The 20,322-nt window shown below is 40.1% G+C and overlaps 2 protein-coding genes and 1 pseudogene across 10 annotated transcripts in view; all 3 read left to right on the top strand.

The window, feature by feature from the left end:
• Nucleotides 1-9,488, top strand: part of DDX52 (DExD-box helicase 52) — a 31,756-nt gene extending 22,268 nt beyond the window's left edge. For both annotated transcript variants that reach the window (XM_069078062.1, XM_069078063.1), the window contains exons 10-15: nucleotides 216-338; nucleotides 503-653; nucleotides 846-921; nucleotides 3,940-4,011; nucleotides 4,614-4,706; nucleotides 8,432-9,488. In XM_069078062.1, the coding sequence (XP_068934163.1) occupies nucleotides 216-338; nucleotides 503-653; nucleotides 846-921; nucleotides 3,940-4,011; nucleotides 4,614-4,706; nucleotides 8,432-8,525 (609 nt within the window). In that variant the 3' untranslated portion in view covers nucleotides 8,526-9,488. The remainder of the gene's footprint in view (nucleotides 1-215; nucleotides 339-502; nucleotides 654-845; nucleotides 922-3,939; nucleotides 4,012-4,613; nucleotides 4,707-8,431) is intronic.
• LOC138153746 (heat shock cognate 71 kDa protein pseudogene) overlaps nucleotides 1-20,322 on the top strand; it is a 572,612-nt pseudogene that overhangs the window by 530,050 nt on the left and 22,240 nt on the right.
• The window catches only part of SYNRG (synergin gamma), a 101,019-nt gene continuing 92,086 nt past the window's right edge, over nucleotides 11,390-20,322 (top strand). For 6 of the 8 annotated variants that reach the window (XM_069078125.1, XM_069078124.1, XM_069078126.1 and 3 more), the window contains exons 1-2: nucleotides 11,390-11,574; nucleotides 16,040-16,080. In XM_069078125.1, coding sequence (XP_068934226.1) covers nucleotides 11,483-11,574; nucleotides 16,040-16,080 — 133 coding nt within the window. In that variant the 5' untranslated portion in view covers nucleotides 11,390-11,482. Of the gene's footprint in view, nucleotides 11,575-11,710; nucleotides 12,086-13,092; nucleotides 13,257-16,039; nucleotides 16,081-20,322 lie in introns of those variants that run through there. The other 2 variants (XM_069078121.1, XM_069078122.1) reach the window with 2 other exon arrangements.

The following is a 20,322-nucleotide window of genomic DNA, read 5'->3' as shown; positions in this document are numbered from 1 at the left end:
GAATACACTTGATAATGGAGAGTACATGTTTGTAAAGAAATGTAAAACTGAGACAGCCGGGTGGCAGTAGCTGTGGAGTCAGGAGCACACGAGCCCAAATATAGTCTCAGACACTTAGCAACTATGTGACTCTAGCCCCCATCCACCTGAAAAAAGAAATGTAAAACCTATTAGAATTATTGTTGTACATGCCGATTTTCCCTTTTCTCTTTCAGGGTTTTCACCCACCTGTCCTTGTTTTTGTTCAGTCCATTGAAAGAGCTAAAGAACTTTTCCACGAACTCATTTATGAAGGTATTAATGTGGATGTAATTCATGCAGAGAGAACTCAGCAGCAGGTGAGAAAAATATATTCTATATAAACTCTGAAATTTATCTTTACTGGATTTTTTTAAATGGATGCTTTTTATATCAAGTTAATATGGTACATTTTTTCTATTACTTAAGTGTAATTTGGAGGTTAGCTGACAACTAATATTTAATCTGTTTCCTTGTTAACCAGAGAGATAACACAGTCCATAGTTTCAGAGCAGGAAAAATCTGGGTCCTCATCTGCACAGCCTTGCTAGCAAGAGGAATTGATTTTAAAGGTGTGAACTTAGTAATCAACTATGACTTTCCAGCCAGTGCAGTGGATTATATCCACAGGATAGGTGAGTGTTGTTTTCTTTCTTATTTCAACAAAAAGGGATCCTTTCTCTCATGATGTTCTCAGTACACCTTGACCCAACTCTCTTTTCTCTTTGACCGTGTTCACCTCTTGATGACTTAGAAAATCCATGAATCATGACACTTCTGAGCTAGAGCAAAGCCTGATCCATAACCTTTTGGCTGTGACTTTTTAGGTAGAACTGGAAGAGCAGGACATAAAGGAAAGGCTGTTACATTCTTCACGGAAGATGATAAGCCATTATTACGGAGGTAAACTATGAAATATGGTTCAACATTTTTTTTTTGTTTAAAAATATGTCTAATGGGAACATTTTTATGTTTCCGCTGCCAAATTTTTCTTTGGCATTTTATTTTGTTATCAAAGAAATTTTTAGGTCCCAGATTTTGTTCACCTACCACAGAATGAATGATTTACCAGATTTTACTCAAGGAATAGGAAAATTCAGCAGAACATCTTCCAAGGGAGATATTCATATTAGAATGGACAGTTCATTACTTCTAATCCTGTTCATCAGAACTCCCTGGGAACACTGCAGCTGATCTATTCTAATTCCAAACTGTACATAATCATTAGAATTACATTTGGCAGCCCTTTCAGCTCTTGATTACAATCTGCTGCAGTTCTTCTTACAGTAGTATCCCTTTTAAATAGCAGATATATTTAATGAAAACCTCTTTTTCCTTTAGAAAAGAACTTTCTGTCATGGAATCCTGGAAATGACTCTAGAATTCACCCAATCTAGCTCCCTCGCTGTATAAGTATTTGTCCCCACAGGGCTCAGAGATTTCCATTTACCCAAGGTCACATAATATCTAGTTGAATATGGGACTAAAATATTTTTCTCTTGACTTTCAGTCCTATGATTTTGTTAACACAGCAGGACTAATACTAGAGAGCCATAAAAGAAAAAAAAAAAGACAGGGTCATCCTTTTCTTGCAGGTGAAAAACAGAGGAAAAAGGGGGCCTAGATAAAGAAAAGAAGTAGAGGGGAGGCTAGGTGGAGCAGTGAGTAAAGCATCTGCCTAGCCAGGAGTCAGGAGGACCAGTTCAGTTCTGGCCACTTAAAACACCCACACAAAAAAACTAGCTGTGTAACCTCAGGCAAGTTACTTAACCCCAATCGCCCTCCAAAAGGCCAAAAAAAAAAAAGTAGAAAGGGAAAGGACAACTTTTGTACAAAGCATTTATGTGGCACCCATTCACAAAAGCTCTGTGAAACTGCTAATGCAACTATCCCCAAACTTGAATCTTAATTCCCAAATCTGTCCCTAGAAAAAGACTGGTTCATTGATACTTTGTTGCTTTCAGAAAATTATGTATAACTAGACAAAGTACAGTAGTCCATAGTTCATTAAAAGCCAAAGATTTATGTTCTTAATTTGCTTTAACTGCATTATGGTCCTTTAGTGATTTCTTGGTAGGATCATATTCGTAGTAATTTGGGGGGTCATCTCTTTAAATGAGAAGCCCATTCATAGGAGGTGCCTGATAGTACCATCAGTAGCTTGGATTACAAGAAAAACTAACTTCAGTTTTCCAGTGGGGAGCAACTGAACAAAATTCTTTGCTGTTCCTTGTAATCAGAATTAGCTTAACAACAAAGAGTCTTATCTTGCAGGAGTTTTCACAAGCTTGTTCTAAAAATTTTGGTCAGATCAATCTATGTCTAATCATACAATTAGGCCAGTAACATTAAGTAGGACACTGAACCCAGGTCATTTTAACAGCTTTGCAAGCTTATTTATAGGAATGAATGCTCTTTCACAATCGCCAAATTCTGGGTTCTGTTAAAAACAGTGCAATCTTTGTACAATGTATGGCCAAGAATAAACTGTGCTTTGTTTCAGCTGTTAAGATATTAAGCATGTTGGCCTATTTTGTGCTGAGAACAAGCTTTTATTTTTAGGTTTAACAAGAGAAATAAAATTATCAGTTATTTGGTAGACAATAAGCCTGATGGTGGGTTACATCATCATCTCTATTTATAATAAAGCACACAATATTATTTGTAGCACTTACTTTGGTAAAGCCTTTACATATAGGAAACATTTTCAGAATCCAGGCTCTTAGACTCTGTTTTGTTCTCTCAATATAATTAAAGGCAGCCTGGCATAGAAAGATGGCCTAGAGCTAGAACAACCTGCATTCAAATTCCTCCTCTTGCTAATGCTAACTTTGTGACTCTGGATAAATCACCTAATCTCTCAGTGCCCCAGGCAAGTCTAATGCTATAAAATGGTTGAAGGAGTTTCTTTGCCAAGGAAATCACAAGTCCAGTCCCTATTCCTCATAATGAATATCTTGCAGTATGTTTAGTCTGGAAGCTTTGTTTTTGCCTTTCATCTCTCATCTCTATATTAACACAAACCTTCCTCTATAGTTAGAGTGCATTCTCTTCTGTATTTATTAATTTGACCATTATGGTACATTCTCACTGCCCCAAATAGAATGCAGGATCTTTGAAATTAAGAAATAATTCTGTTCTTGTCTTTATAATGCCAGCATCTAGCAGAGCACCTTAATAGATATTTGTTGAGTTTAATTTGAATGTTTTCAGCTTTTGTGTTGCCTCTAAACTACTTTTGTGCTGATGGAGAACTTACCTGGTGTGTGAAGCATAAAGCTCAAGTGCCTCCCACCTGAGAGAGATGGTAGACTATAGGTGTAAAATGAAGCATATTTCAGATATAGTCAATGTGTAAAAACAATATAGTCAAAGCAATGTTCTGTTTAACTGTTTTTGTGTTATAATAAGATCTTCGTTGGGAGGATATAATGGAACAAGATTAGAACTTAAAAAGTTTGGGGAGAGGCAGGCTATGAGATCTAGTGGAATTTTGTATTTTAAGTACTGTAGTAGTTTCAGGGAAAATCTAGCTTTCATGTGAATTTCATTTCCCAGCCTCAATGATTGTGTTTGATCAGTATCTCCTAGTGGATAAGGCCAATGTCTGCATCAAATGAGTGGGACCCTTTGTGCTCTCTCAGTGCTTGATAAAGATGTTAAAGTACCAGTAGCAGCTGGTTCTTAAGTTCTCCCCTCAGATCACTATTTATTAGTCCCACTATCAAGCCTCTCAGCAAGTCCTCCTTGGTTAATGTAGTTATGATTATATCACTTTAGTGCAGCAAAACATCAGATAAGTGTTCATGTACAGCACCTTGTGCTGTTGTACCAAGAGTTTATTAGGTACTTTGGTGGGTTTGATGATATTGACAGTGATTTCATAAGATACCAGTTTGTGACCACCAGCTTGTGTTTCAGTGTTGCCAATGTGATACAGCAGGCAGGATGTCCTGTGCCAGAGTACATCAGAAGTTTCCACAAGCTTCCAAGGTAACATCCCACTGTCTAAATGGACTTCTTATCATGTGCAGCACATGCAGCTAGTTGTGTTTCCAACAAGATGAATAGACTGATTCGTTCTCTTGATAATTCTGTGAAATCTTTTTTTCAAAAAATTGTCATATTTTTGATTTAAAGTGAAAGTGTTTGTCTTCAAAGCTTTGTAAATATCACCGCACATTTTCAACCTGCCAGTCTCCTTCTTGGCAATTTTACATTTGGGATTATTTTTTCTTACTGTCTAAATGCAACTAAGATAAACCTAATTGTTTTGGGGAAATTTTTAGCTAATTAAGCTTGAAGAAGGGAGCAAGCTGCCCCAAGAGACAGGATCCAGATACAGTGCTTATTTCATTAAGTTGGACAAAATGCTATTTTCATCAAGTTAGAACATTTTAAAACTAATTGAACTCTACAACATCTTGTGGATACCCCCTAGTGCTTCATGCTGGGTGGTGATCTGTGCAATTAAAACACAGTTTCTGTTTAAATCAGTGGGTGAAAAAACTGCTTTGGGGTAGAGCCATCAGCAGATTTTTTTAGTTGCAGTGCACTTAATCTCATTCCTGCCTCCTCTTCTTTGTATTTCTCAGCAAACAAAAGAAGAAGATGATTAAGAAACCATTGGAAAGAGAGAGCATTAGTACAACCCCAAAGTATTTCCTAGAAGACACTGAAAGTAAACAGTAAGTATGTGTGATTAGAAATAACTACTGTACCAATCCATCAGGTAGCTATGACAGTCTTATTTTTAGCTATGAAAAGTTTAATATACTCCAACTGCTGGTGACTGCAGCTTTGATAACCAGGAATTGAGCCCTGGAGTATTTTGGTCATTGTACCCTAGTGCTCTCATTTTCTTCTTTTTGAAAATGAGATTTGACATTACAACCAGTCAAAATCCCCACCACCTCTCATCTACTGCATAGTCAACAAGAGTCTTTTCCAGAAGTCATAGATTCCTGCTTTTAGAATTGAGACGTGGGGCGGCCAGGTAGCACAGCCAGTAAGAGCACCGGCTCCAGTGTTGAGAAGACCTGGAAATCGAATCCTGGGCTCGGACACTTAGCACCCACCCAGAAACACCTGGCCATGTAACCTTGAGCAAGTTACTTAACCCCAATTGCTTAGGGGCGGCCAAGTGGCTCAGCGAGTAAGAGTACCGGCTCCAGTGTTGGGACGACCTGGAGATCGAATCCCGGGCTCAGACACTCAGCACCACACCCAGAAATAACTGGCCGTGTAACCTTGAGCAAGTTACTTAACCCCAATTGCTTAAAATTAAAAAAAAAAAAAAGAATTGAGACATGGTTTCCATGTTGCAAGATTTTTCCAGCAGTGGGCTATACTACATTTGTCCATTACCCTGCAGTATTTGTTTAGTGGAAACAGCACAGGATAGATACTCTTTCATTCAGTGAACAAGTACTTATCGAGTTCTACTGTGGACCCAGTACTTTGTTAAATGCCACAGCTAATACAAAGATTTATAAGGCATAATAGGTGTCCAAAAGTTGCTTATTGTCAATTCGAGGATACAAAACTAATACAATTAAATAAAACCAATTTTTAAAAAATAAGCACTAATACAAATTCAAAAAAAGAAGTCTATGGGGATTGGAATAGCTAACCTCTTAAGGACAGATAGGCTTTAGTTGGGCAGAAGGAAAAGTATGAGTGGAGGGAATATCATGAACTGAGAAACTTGCATACTTTGACACAGGTGAGTTAAAAGTCATTATGTAGGGGCAGCTAGGTGGAGCAATGAGTAAAGTGCCAGCCCCACGGAGTCAGGAGGACCTGAGTTCGGTGCCGGCCTCAGACACTTAACACAAAAAAAACTAGCTGTGTAACCTTGGGCAAGTTACTTAACCCCAATTGCCCTCCAAAAGGCAAAAAAAAAAAAAAAAAGTCATTATGTAGGTTTTTATTTCCCAGTTACATGTAAGCTCCAATGAAGTTTTCATGTACAGAGAACAATGAAGTACCCAGCCCCAGATTTTACATTTGGGAATAGTGGGGAAATAAGGTCAGTTAGGTAGGGTGGAGAAAAGTTGTGGAGGTTTTGAAAATAATTTAGCAGATTCTCAGTCTGGGAGTCTTTATAGATTACTAGGCAATTCAGTAAACATTAAGTGCCTTCCATGTGCAGGAAAAATTCAAATGTGATGAGTATATAGGGAAAGTTCAACAAAGGGGTAAAAAAAAATCAAGGATAGGGAAGGATTCATGAAGAAAGCAATAGCTGAGCTAGGCCTGGAAGGAAAAGAAAAATTACAACAAGTAGAGATGTAGAGGGGCTTCTAATTAAACAAGAGAGTTTATTTTGTGAAACTGTTCTACATGTAGACTGAACCAGACAAGGCGAAATAATATTTACTATTTATTAGGCACTGTACAAAGCACTTTTTATAGATATCTCATTTGATCCTTATCAACCCTGGGAGGTGGCTGCTGTTATTATCCCCACTTTATAGTTGAGTAAACTGAGGTAAATAGAAGTTTAGTCATATTCCTCAGTTCCACAGCTAGTAAGTGCCTGAGTCTGGATTTGAACTCAGGACTTCTTGACTCCAGGCCCAGTGCTCTCTCCCTTGCTCCATCCACCAGCTGCCCCTAAACTGCAGGTAATCTAATCTAATTGGAGGGTAGAGCCCAGTGGAGTAAAATGAAATTAGTCTGGAGGCTCAGGAATTTGTATTGTATCCTGTAAGCAACAGGAAAACCCTTGAAAGTTTTCAAGCAAGGAAAAACCATGGTCAAACCATGTGCATTAGGAAGATGCGTTTTGTGACTTTGTGAAGAATGAAAATAGGGAGACTAGTTAGAGGATTTTTAGAATAAACCAGGCAAAAAGTGATGAGCATGCTGACTGGTGGCAGGGGAGCAGTGTGAATGGGAAAGATGGGAGAGACATTACCAAGGAAGGGAAGGGAGAAGTCAAGATGACACTGAGGGACACAGTGAAGGGAGATGTGTGGAGGGATCTAAGAATTCATGTCATGATGGGTGGAGAAAAGTTGCAGAGGTTTGGAAGAAGTAAGGTGTGGAAGAAAGAAAAGGAGGGAAGATTTGAGTCAGAAGAGTTCCAGAGTTCAGGATTGTAGTTATTATAGTATGAAGTGACAATGAGGACTAAGGGGCAGCTCCCCTGAGGGATGAGGTCCAGTGTTAGGGTCAGGGAGGCTGAGGACCTGAGGCCAAGGTGTAAGGGCTTTGGTTTGACTCCAAGTCACTACAGAGAACATCAGAGTGAGAGAAGGGGTTACACAAGAGGATGGTGAAAGGGAGTAAAGGTAACGGAGCAGAGTCAGCCGCGTGGCGTATTGCTCTTTGCTGCCTGGCACTAGTCCACATTCGGCCCAGTAGGTCAGTGTTTAAGAATGCATTAAAACCTCACGTATTTGAATTAATTGGAGGGCACAGATTATCAGAGCTTGAGAGTGCCTAGGGATCATCCACAAAGCCATTTGGAATGGTTTATGGCAGGGTGTCAAACTCAGATACAAATGGGGCCCACCACTCAGTCCATAAGGATCCCCGTAGGCCTCTTCTGAATTTAGTGTTAAAATGTAATGTTATCTATGTTTTATTGTGTTTTTTATTAATTTTGTTTGTTAAATATTTCCCAATTACATTTTAATGTGGTTCAGGCTACACTCAGGAGTACTGTATGTTTGATACCTGGTTTATGGTCTCATAAGAGTAATAATTTAAATTAGAGAGGCTACATGATTCTCAGGAGTCTAGCTATAATGTCAGGACACAGTCTGCTGAATCTGGGAAAAAAAAGTTGGAGCACTAGCCTTGGGATCTCACCAGGTCTCTGGGGAGTCATACTTGAGCACCACCATCCTGACAGGTTTGTTGTAAGCAGAGTGCTGTATACAACATTGTAAAGTTAAAATAGTGAAGTATAATTAAAAGCGATTATGAACATGTTAAAAACAACAGAGTACTAGATAATCATGAGTAGTGCTAGGGCATGTATCTACATGGAAGGCAGGGTGGTGCAAGGGAAAGTGCCCTGACTCTGGAGTCTGAGGAAGTTTCCTCATCTGCAAAATAAGGAAATTGGACTAGATGCCTCTGAGGTCCTTCCAGCTCTGGATCTTTGATTTCTAACCATTTATTAAATGCCATTTTCACATAAGGCACTCTGCTGGTCCTGGGAGAGATGCAGAGGAGGCATGGTCCTTGCCATTGTGGAAGTTGTACTTTCAGTAGAAACACATATGGAAATGTGATTCCCTCTATGATGAGGCAGAACAGAAGATGAGTTCAAGAGAGGTGCAGGGTGCAATTCAGGGTCCCAAGGAGGAAGGGGCATTTTTGGCTGGGAAGGATTGGAGAGCCTTGTGAAGGTGGGGCTGCCTCTGATTTCAATTGCTCCCTGATTTCTTTTTCACAGAAAAATTACTCATCAGAATGCCGGAAAGAAGACAGCACCTACTAAAACCAGAAATAGTAATCAGATTCCTTCAAAGACTATTCCAGAAATATAATTGATTGCTTTAAGTATTCCAATATAAAGTGCTATTTTCATGAAGCATTTTGAGTTGTCTATCTCCTAGACTGAAATAAAACTCCCAGAAGCCATCAGTATAGAAAGGGATACATGATCATGTGCTATCACTGTATCTTATCAAGTTTCAACTTAAAGATGTCTTTAAAGATAGTACTTTGAAAGGAAAACTGTTCTTGGAAGCATTTGTGAGTTGAATCCACAGGAATACTTCTTATAGAAGACCCCAGTGCACAGATGGGCCAAGAAACACCCAGAGATGGGTGATCATCTCTGAAAGTTTTCTCTACAGGTGGAGGAAGTGATCACTGCTGCATGGCACCCAAAGACAAAGTAGAGCTTCAGGTGTCACTTGAGAATTTGAGAACATTTTTTCAAGATGCAACTGGAATAATGCATCATGAAAGCCACACACCCGTGTAGTCAAACATAACATGTTCACTTATTTAACGTTCCTTCTCTAGCTTGGGGATGCCTTTGTGAGGTGAGCACAGAAAACGGCCTCTCGTTCTGTGGCTCAGACTGGAGTAATTTAAGCCCCTGGAAATGAGCTGGAATTCATCTGTTACTGTCTTCATTCTATCAGGGAAGCACCAAACTACTCCTCCAACCATCTAGTTGCTACAGATAGATCACTGCCAGGGGAACCTCATTTTCCACCACTTAACCATGTCATTACATCCTGTCTTTTCCCATACCCACGGGTTTTACTTGAAAACTGATCTGTGGTTTATCCTGATAGGAATGAATGTTCCTATTACTTGATATTCTTTTGGCACCACTCTCATATGTCTGCCTCCCTAAGGGTATTTTGTCCTCATTTCATCTAGTAAGATAATCCTTGCCAAATGTACCACATAGGGAGATGGAAATTATTCCTTGGTGCAGGTGGGCTTGTAAATGCTGGTTTTGTATTATGGAATAAAAGCTTCTTGATCAAGAATGTGACTCAGAGAAATGGCCTCAGTTCATACTATTTGCTCATTTAGAACACATATACTATGTGTTCTAATAAAGGTAAGGCTCACTAATGTGAACTAATGGGAGAAAGCATAGTTAACATTGTGAAGACATAATTGTAGAATATGCCTCCTTTATACTGTTCCCAAATTTCAAATCAATTACCAAGCATTTATCAGATACATATTATGTTTTGAGCACCAATAGGTGAAAATGATGAAGTACCTACCTCAGTTTCTGTCAGGGGAAACCTGTAAGTATATACATGTTTAAACATATATATAAAAACACATGAGATATATATTAAAATATATATATGGTATGTAAATGCCATATAGATAAGCAAAAGAAGCTGATTTTGTTAGGAAGGGAGTACCCGGAGGTGGGGATTAGAAAAAGTTTGTAGGAGGTAGTGCTTAAGCTAAGCTTTGAAGAAAGCTAGGGATGCTGTGGAGGGGGGAAGGCAGAGCTGTGAAGAATGTACATTATAGTCATGGCTAGAAACTGAAGTTACAGATAAGAAGCAAGAGGTAGCCAGTCTGACCAAAACTGGAAGAAGAACATGTAACAAGCCTGAAGAGATTGGCCAGAGACCCACTGTGAAGGACTTTAAAAGCCAAGGAGAGTATTTTATCCTAAAAAACAATAGAGGAAAGTGACAGCCAGACCCATGTTTTAGGAATGTCACTTTTGCAGCAGTATGTAGGATGGATTGGAAATCCTTTTCTATCCCCAATTAACCCAACCCTCACCATTGTTTTCTTAGGAGTAAAAAAAACCCCATGAAATAACAGCTCACTTCACTCACAAATCTGTTAAATAACTTCAGCTAAGCTTCTAAGGCTTACCCTCAGGTGGCTCCTTGCCATCTGTTCACAAACTTGTTCTGGTTTCCTCGATCCTAAGAAAAAGTCTTTCCTCAAAAGGTGTAACCTAGGGGTGGGGAACTGTTAGCCTGGAGGCCTCAAGTGACTTTCTAGATCCTCTGGTGAAGCTTTTTGACTGAGTCCAACTGTGTATGAAAAGCTCTCTTTGAACTGGAAGCTGAGTCTCACAATTCTTTGGGGGCCGATAGTGGCCTAGAGTTAAGGAAGACTCATTTTCCTGAGTTCAAATGTGACTTCAAACACTTCCTAGCTGTGAGACCTTGGGCAAGTTACTGCTTCCTCATCTGTAAAATGAACTGGAGAAGGAAATGGCAAACTATCCCATTATCTTTGCCAAGAAAATCCTAAATGGGCTCACAGAAGAGTCATAATGACTGAACAAGTACTATGGATATTTTATCTCCTTTCACAGATAAGGAAACCGAGGTCAAGGGCAATTAAGCTGTTCAGGAAGGAGCTAGGTGGCTAGAAGTGGAAAGAACATTAGGCTTGGAGTCAAGAAGACCTGAATTCAAAGTCAAGTCTCTGACATTTGTGTGACCCTGGACAAGTCACTTGAACTAATGCCTCTGTGCCAATGTATAAAGGGGATAGATAATAGCACTTACCTCCCAAGGTGGTTGTGAGCATCAAATGATAATACTTGTAAAGCTCTTAGCACAATGCCTGACACATAGTAAGCGCTAAATAATGTTGGCTACTATTAATTGATTCGCTCATGGTAACAAAGCTAGTGCAAATCTAAGATAATCGAATGCAGGGCTTCTAATCAAAGCGAAGCCTTAGCTGGAGAGGATTGGTCGGCCTAGCGCTGCCCAAGTCGGGAGGGGCAGGGCGGAGCGGTGCGAGTCACAGGCAAGCACCCCAGATTCTCAGGTACTTGAAAAAAGCTACGTCACGTGGTGAGGGCGGGGCCCTCCCCCACGCCGAGATGGGTCACGTGTCCATTCGGACCCCGCCCCCAGCAGGCGGGGGAGGGGAGGGGCTGGCTGGGGTTGAGGCGGTGCCACCAGCTGCCCCGGAAGTGGCTGCTCTCAGCTGACAGAGCCTCCTAAAGTGGCAGTGGCAGCGGCGGCTGATTACAGGGAAGATGGCGCTGCGGCCGGGAACAGGAGCCGGCGGCGGTGCTGGCGCTGGCGGAGGGGCAGCTGGGGCCGGCACTGGGGCTGGCGGGGGAGGCAGGTGTGTGTGGAGCGCCCCAGCGGTTCGGGCGGTTGCCGGCTGGGGCCTGGGGGTGGGGTGGGAGGGTCGTTGCCTGGGCGACTGGGGCGACGGTTGAGGCGGGGAGGCTCGTGACTGCGGCTGCGCGGGACCCTTGAGGGACGGGGGTGGGGGGAGTGGGCTCCTATGTGTTTGGCCCCCAGCCCCACTAGGTGCCGCTCCTCCCGGCTCTCAGCCACCTGTTCCGCTGGGGAGATATCCGGCCGGGTGCGGAGATGCTCGTGGAAGGCCCCTCCTTCACCTCCGATCCTGTCCTTGGCCCCTTGTCTTGTTTCCTACCTCAGCTATGCGAGAAAAGCCCTGTGGCTGCCGCGAAAAGGAAACCGAGGCACGGGTCCGAGCACAGAGCCCTCTTCCGGGGAAGCCGCGCTGGTTAGCGGAACTAGTAGAAAGAACAAAGCCCCTTCAGGGCAGACTGTTCTTTCTTTGCCTTTGTGCCCCTCTTCATTTCCCAGCACTTCGGTGGCCTCTGGTAAATACCTGCTAGTATTACTGGACTCCAGGAGGAGGTGTTGTTTTATACCGTAGAGCCAGCATGGACAGGACCCTGAACCTCCCTTGTGACTAGTGGCACGTACAGGGTCCCCGGGCTCTGGAGTCGGAAACGGGCTGCCAACTGGGCCTCTAAGGCTTACTACTTGGATCACCTTGCGTTGGCAAGTCGTTTAGTTTCCCTTGGTTTCCTCATCTGCAAAAAGGGGAGGTTATTCTAGATCAGGAATTGTTAACCTGGGGTCTGAGAACTTTAAGAAAATAACTGTTTTGATAACTACTTAGATAGGTTTCCTTTATAATCTTATGCCCTTAAAAAGCATTATTCTGAGAAGGGGTTCATCGGCTTCATTAAACTGCCTAAGGGGACAAGACAAAATCTTAAAAGTTGAAGGCTCAGCTCCTCTTCATCCCTAGATCTGTGGTCCTGTGGATACGGCTTATGGAGATAAAGTTTGCTTTATCTTCTGTGTTCTAAGTTGTTTTTGGAAAATATACTTTTTCTTCTGTGAAGTTGTTCTAAAAAACCCAAACTTTGTAGTTAACGTGACATCTAACCAAGAAACGGTGTTACTAGGAAACAAATCACTTTTTAATAAACTGCTGTAGTATAGGATCCTGTTTTTATACCTACTGTATCTTTCTACTCAGTTATACTTTTATAGACTAAATTGAGAGTATGTTTAGTACTATCAACTTTGTAATCCTTCAACGCACATTTTTTTTTTCTAATGAGCAAGGACTGGTATCAATGTAGTAAAGATTTTGAAATAATGGTTTGCATTTTAAAACTTAACTTTTGCTTTTGTGTTCTATTACCGCAGTTCAAATAAAGCTTTTTATTAATATTTGTAATTCAACCTCAGGTTGAAAAGCATGAATAGTTTATGACCTAGATATTATTTTCTTATAGTATATGATAGTTTTTGAAACTTTAGAGGTTTTTAATCACATTTTAATTTTACTCCATTTAATTATCCTTGGCAGTAAATTCTGGTAATTCGTTTAGAAGAATTTGTTATTCTGAGCAGAGGTTTGAAAAAATTCTGAAGCATAGACTGGATTCTTGGAGGAGAAAATGATACATCCAATGACCCTACTCTTTTGTTCTTTTTGTCTGCTAAGCTTCTGAAGGGCCATCAGTCAATTAGGTAATTCATCAGAATGGGGAAACTTGTTATTTTGTTCTCTGGCTTAAAAACTGAATGCTGAAGAGTAAATACTCTGTATGCATATATGCTTTTCAAAGGCTAAAAAGACATTTCAGGCAATTAAAAAAAAATTAGATTTCAGTGGTTTCTGGCTGTGACACTACTATTTTCCAGAGCATTTTGTTTGTGTCCTAAGTATGTTTTAGGAAAAAGAAAAACAGGAAATTAGCTTCTTAGCTAGTTTATATTTCATTCTGTCTACCTGACCACTTTTAGCTCTGTTTTAGTAAACAAGCACAAAGTTTATCAACTGACTTTTAAATAATAGAGTATCGTAGTAGGTAAGTCCGAAGACAAAAATCCCATTGGAAGACATGAGTTAACTTAGAACAGCAAACAAAAAGGGAATGGAAAATCCATATTATTCCTAGAGAGGCTTAGTTTTTTAATTCATTACTTCAGCAGATATTCATTGAGTGTCTGTGATGTGCAAGGCATTGGGAGGGATACATAGATGCCTAAGACATGGTTCCTTCCCTTATGGGACCCAAAATATGTTAAGGGGAAATAAGATGTATACAGAAAACTAAAGCATATTTATACAATAGATATATTCCAATAGTATATTATATCTTCTGCAATATATGACATGCCATGGAGTGATAAACATTACATACCAAAGAAATGCAAAGAAAAGACTTCTTCTCTTTGCCAAAGGTAGCACCATGGAAGAGGTTGTATTTGAACTAGTCTTTGAAGGCGCTCAAGAAGAAGAGCCAGGGAGTAGCAGAACAGAGGAAACAGAAGAAGGCCAAAATGGGGGGAAATGGAATGAATGGACAGGGAATAGTGAGTATCCTTTAACTTTAAAGTTGGAAGTCACCTTAGAGGTTTTCTAGACCTGTCCTTCATTTTACAATTGAGAAAGCCAGGGTCTATATGTAGACATTGCCTATATAGAGAGAGAGATTTACCCAAGGTAAGGGATAAGGGAGAAGTAGGAGTGCTGGAGAAAGATGTTAGGAGAAGCTAAGGAAGATCATAGGCTCATGCATCAGAACTGCAAAGGACCTCAAAAATCCTCATTTTATGAGGAAACTTGGGTCTAGAAAGAATAAGTGGTAAAATTGAGATTTGAACTCAGGTCTTCTGACTGTAGAACCAGTGCTCTTTCAATTATGCTAGGACTACCTCAGATAAAACCAGTTTCTCTTAGCAGTGGGGAACCAAAGAATGTTTTGGGGAAAGTGAGTGACACTCACATTATTATCAAAGTCCTCAGGTTTAAGGAAAATTGACCTGGTAGTAGTCTGTAGGCTGTGTGTAATCCAGAAAGTCTGAAGAAGAAAGCCTAGTTAAAGAGACATTTGAAGTAGATTTGGTATAAGAAACGGTTCTGAATTAAGCATAGTAAAAGTAGGAAAGGGGCAAATGCTAGAGATTTTTTATTTGTGTTGTGTATCTAGAAATCACAACTCTGATTGACACTAATTAAATTTTTGGTCACTATCTGCCATAATTCTTTGCTGTGTCATCCTTTCCCTATTGTTTAGTCAACTACTTGTCTAATAGGACTTTTGGTTATACAAAGAAAAAGCAGAAATAGGTAATTGGTAAGTCATTATAGGTACTTGTGAGAGTTTCTCTTTAACAGTTGGAATCATAGAATTTTTGAGCAGGAAGTAGAAACACATCAAGTCCAAATTCCTCTGGTAGATGCAGCATTGTGAGCATTGTGACTTCTAGTCAGTGACAGAGCAATGACTAAGACCTAATGCTCTTTTACATAGTGCCAAGGTAGTTTGGTTTTCTGGTATGGAAGTATATACTGGTAGGGTGGTGAATTTCATTACAGGTGGGACTTTGGCAGTCTTGCTGTTTCTCTTAACAGAGATGCTAAGAATGGGTCAGTTAGCTGTAGTAACACAACCAGCCCATATAGAGCTTCCTTTTTCATTTTTTCCCACTTAGCCTCTGATACAGATGGTTAATTGTTTTAATTTTTAATATTGAATTGTAAAAAATCTCATAAGCTTATTTTTTGAATGCCATTCTCTACCATCTAAGTAAACTTAGTGAGTTGTTGGTTACTTTTTGTTTAGGTTTCATTACCATTTCAATGTGAATTAATGGTGCTGAGCTTCAAGCTTATAGGTAGCATGATGCTAGTTTCAGCTGAGTCATGAAGACACGGTCAGTATAACTAATACTGTGCAAAACTTTTTATAGTGTCAGAATCATAGTTTCAGCTTTATATTGAATTCTCTCTTATGGTCTTTTGTGTACATGGCAATGGTTTTTTTTTTCTTCTCATTTTGTAGTTAAGTTTAAAATGAACAAATTTACCAAAAAAAGAATCATAGAATTTTAGTATGAATGGGTTCTTAAAGATCGTTGAGTCATACATCCCACAGACTCATAATTAGTGTCAATGATTATAGTTACTAAAAGTCCTCTGTGGCAGAACAAACGCCAAGGCTTCACTCATGGAAAATTGTCATATATAAAAAACAGTATTTTGGTCTTAACAGAATTTTTAAAAATAAAAATGTAAAAATCTTAATGCACGTTAGATTTGTCTCCAAAGTATTTTTATAGCATTTAAGTTAATCCTCTAATTATCACCATTGTCAATGAAAACTGAAACATGAAAAAAAATGACTTGTTCAAGATAAGTCTTTGTGAGAGCAATAGAAGTTTACTAAGTCCAAAAGGGGTACTCAGATATTTGATGGTAGGGAGAAAAACCTGTGACTATGACATTTCTTTGTTATATATTTCAGCTTCATATTTCCTGTTGCGGGTGGAATAGGACCCCCTCAAGGTATGTGAGAGTTTGTTTTGAATGTTTCCTTATTTCATAATTAATTTTTTTGAGTTTGAAGGTTAACGGGTAAAATGAGTAGAAACTTAACTATCTCACCAGTAAATAAAATAGAATTTACCTGCTACTTAGAACACATTTGACATCTAGCTTTAAGTTTCTCATAATGGGCTTTGGGATGAAGTGGTTAGTATCACTCTTCATTTCTCCTTAAGTACTGAAAAATTAATAATAAACAGATTTTTGTATAAATTCAGAGAGAAAAAGAAAATTCAAGAGTAAGATCAGAGTGGCTGTAATTCCTTTTTTTGAGGAAGTCAAAAAGTCTCTTCTTCCATACTCTTTATTATTCTAAGCTTAAAATTTTTCTTTGTGAATTTTGTATGTTTTCTTCAATTCATTTATTAAAATGCATACTGCGTACAAAGTAATGCATGGGGATTGAAAGGAAAAACCAAACCATCCCTACCCTTAAATGAATTACATATCCTAAAGGAATTCTTGTCTTGTTCAAAAGAATAAGTACAAGGTAGAAGGATGAAGAGAAGAAGAAAGAGACTAAAGTCGTTTATGAAAAATTGAGAAAAGAGAGAACACTAATAACTGGGGGAATCAGGAGAGGCTTCATAGATAAAACAGCAGCTAAAGTTCCATGAAGGAGAAGATAAGTATTGGAAAGGCAGAGACCATTCTAAGAATGGAGGACCACTTGCATAAATACAGGGAGGTGTGTATCAGCAATGCCATATTCACAATGCCTATAGAGATTACAAATATGCTGATATAATTATCCATCACAAAATACGTCAGGTTTGCCATTTGGGGAAATAAACTAGAAAATTTATTAAGATACCAAAAGACTGAATCCCAAAACCAGAAAGTGAAAGCCATCAGAGTAGTTATGATATTGGCACAGGTAGATAAAGTAGAAAGCACCCACATTTTCAAGCCTTTAAAACAGAACAGGCTACCTCAGGCAAAGGTCCTCCTCTCCCCACTCACAGCAACCACCCAGCGTCCTGGAAGAGCGCTCCCAGCAGCTCCGGCCCCTGGCAGTGCTCAGCCGGAGTCCTAACTCAAAAAAAAAAAAAAAAGGCAACTGCCGCCAACTGCCAACCACAGGACCGTTAGCTCGGCTTTTTTTTTTTCTTGCTCTGCTATGTCAGCACGTCCATGGGGCATGGGAGATCTTTAAATCCCATAACCCTTACATTCGGCCCCAAGATCTTTCATGTCCCTTACTTGGCAAAAATACAGTAGGAATAACTGGTGTCAACAAAATTTCACAACAATATAACAAGAATAGCACACAATAAACACAAAAAACCATATTTTAGGGTGGGGCTTGAGCACAAGCTCCCCATCATTCCCCCCACCCCGAACAAATGGGGCCCCAAAATCTTGTGGTAAGGGGTGAAGATCTCTTCTTCTATGGCTACTTGCTGCTGAAATCGGATGTAGAGCTGTCCCTGTCCTTAGGGGTCCCATTTAAGAGGTCAGTTTTTAATATGCTTGATGCCAGGTCCAAGGGTGACACATCACAGTTGCAGACAGGGGGTGACATCCAGCTTAAGCTATCAGGCATCTACAGATGGAGGGCACCAAGCCTGTGGAAACAAATCTAACAAACAAGGTGAACAAACAAAAAATCAAGAACAATAACCAGACTATTGTAGCCTCACTCACGGTAGAATAAATGATTTAAGGGTACAATTTTGTAATCATCTTCACCAGAATAAACAATAGTTACAGTGTTATCCTTCCCATATGCTATAATCTCTGCAGCCTTTGGAACATCATCTGGCTTCCGTTTTACCCATACTTTAGCTCCTGATTTTATTCTATCAGTAGAACCAAATCCTTCAGTTCCTGTGACAGATAGTGGGGCTATGTATGTACCCTTGTGGCAAGCGAGTAAAAGTATATTGTCTACCCTGCCAAGTGAAAGCGAAGTGGTCCCATTGTTTAGAGTCTATTGGGATGGTGAAGAAGGCATTTGCCAAGTCAATAACTGCATACCAAGTCCCATCATATTTCTGGATCCTTTCTATTAAGGTGATGGTATCTGGAACAGCAGCATACAAAGAAGGAGTCACCTTATTCAACTGTCTATAATCCACAGTCATTCTCCATGTCCCATCTGATTTTCTTACTGGCCAGACAGGATTATTCCATCTTGTGGTTGTAGGGACTAACACTCCTGCTTCAACATATTCCTTTATAGTAGTGGCAATTTCATCTTGCCCACCTGGCACACGATACTGTTTTAAAGTAATTACTTCAGAAGGTTCAGGTAAAGTGATTGGGTCCATTTTTAGTTTTCCTACTAAAACTGTATTAATTCCTATCTTCCTCACAGCAAATTGGTATCTTCCTTCAGGTAAATTCAGAGTCATGCCTCTCAATACATCTATTCCAATGATGTATTCAGGAATGGGTACAACAACCACAGTATATTCCTTCTTAGGTAACTGCCCAATTTTCATTGTTATTTTAACCTGTCTGGCTGATATTTCAGCGTCTCCTAGACCTGTGATGGTAATAGGAGTTCCATGTTTAAACTTATCAGGGTTTCCATAGATAAGTGTGGCCTCAGCCCCAGTATCAATCAGTGCCCTAGTCACAGTAGTTGATCCATTCTTCCAATATATTGTTAAACCAATATGGGGTCTGCAATCTCTTCTGCATATTTCTTTTATCTGGGCTGGGGCTTGGCCTATCTCCTATTCCCCCTGAAGGTGGGGCAAACTTGGATACAAAGATTCAGATTCAGAAATACCTGCGGGGTGGTTCCTGCTTCCCTGTTCATTCTAATGCTAAGTACCTTTTCTTGGTACAGCTTATGCAGCTCTTCAGTTGGAATACCATCTATTCTTCTGAAGTCCACCCCAGCTCTTAATAGAGCAGTAAACAGTTCCCTTCTTGTGGGTCTATTTTGTCTCTGAATCCTCTGGCTGTTTACTCTTCTCTCTCGAGGCAATTTGTCTTTTTCCCATTCCCCTAAATCGCTTAATTGTGAAATCTTATCCAGCACCTCTGAAAGAGGGTGCCCTATTTCTCCAATTAAAAGAGTCAGAATTAGGTGCTTATATGCAGGAGGAGCCGTCTTCACTATGATATTTCTATGAGGAACTCCTAGGGGGGTATCATAATATGCATTTGCATCTCCAATCAGGATAGCAGTTTTCATTACCTCCTCCTTTAACTTTCTCATACAGTCTCTAAGTGAGTACCAGGGTCTGTCTCCCCTAGGCCACATAGATTCAGTTGGATATTGCTTTTTGCAACCTTCTGCAGCTAAAGCTAGAAGATTAGTTTTGTTATTTCCTCCTTGCATATGGTAATCCCTAAAAGCCTGGTGAACAAAAGGATTCTGGCTGATACTTATGAATTTTAAACAGTCCTCATTGTCCAGTGTTATTCCTCCGGCGCCTTCATCAGTGATTCTTACTATCCAAGACACTAAAGACTCCCCCATTCTTTGGGTAAATCTACTCAATATATCAGTGATCTCCTGTTGAGTGAAATCCTCAATTATCTCCCTGGACTCTGTTTTGCCTCGGTGGTTCTCCTGCCTTCTTCTTCGTATGGGGAGAGCTTCTACATTAGAAGACTCCTCATCTAACCTTGTTCCATTCTCCTCACACACATTCTCCTGGAAGCTGTCAGGGCAACTCTGCCCAGCCTGTACAAAAGCTGCATGCACATTCCTTCTGCTAGTTTTTTGCTTCCTTTTAGCTACATGAACAGTAGCTTGCTCCTGGACCACATGGGTCCCTCCAGTTTGCTCTTCTGAGTGCTGTGACACAGAAGAATCCTCAGGCAAACCAGCTGACTCCCTAGCCATCCTAGCTCTTTCCTTCAGCAGCTTATCCCTACTTTTACACATAAGGCGATAACTTGTTAGCAGCACCCAGCCTCTCCTGCACACTCCTGCCAGTTCTTTGCCTGGTTCTATGGGTATTGCTTTCAAACATCTTTCCAAATCTCCAGGTTCTCCCTCTTTTAGCCTTGATTCCCAGTTTTCACAGGGCCCTGTGCTTTTAGCCCATTCTCTGGCTAGAGAGGAATAAGGCAAATCCTCCCATCCTGGAATAGCCATTTCTCCCTCTAAAGCCCCACTGCTTCCAAATAGAGGCCTGACATTTTGTGATCCCATCCTCGTCGCCAAATGTATCAGCAATGCCATATTCACAATGCCTATAGAGATTACAAATATGCTGATATAATTATCCATCACAA

This window comes from Petaurus breviceps, unplaced genomic scaffold (genome assembly GCF_028583685.1).
Source record: "Petaurus breviceps papuanus isolate PSGF00001 unplaced genomic scaffold, PetGlider_PUasm1.0 91023, whole genome shotgun sequence".
NCBI lineage: Eukaryota > Metazoa > Chordata > Mammalia > Diprotodontia > Petauridae > Petaurus > Petaurus breviceps.
The sequence above is the reverse complement of the archived record's forward strand: the minus strand, read 5'-3'. Positions and strand labels throughout refer to the sequence as shown.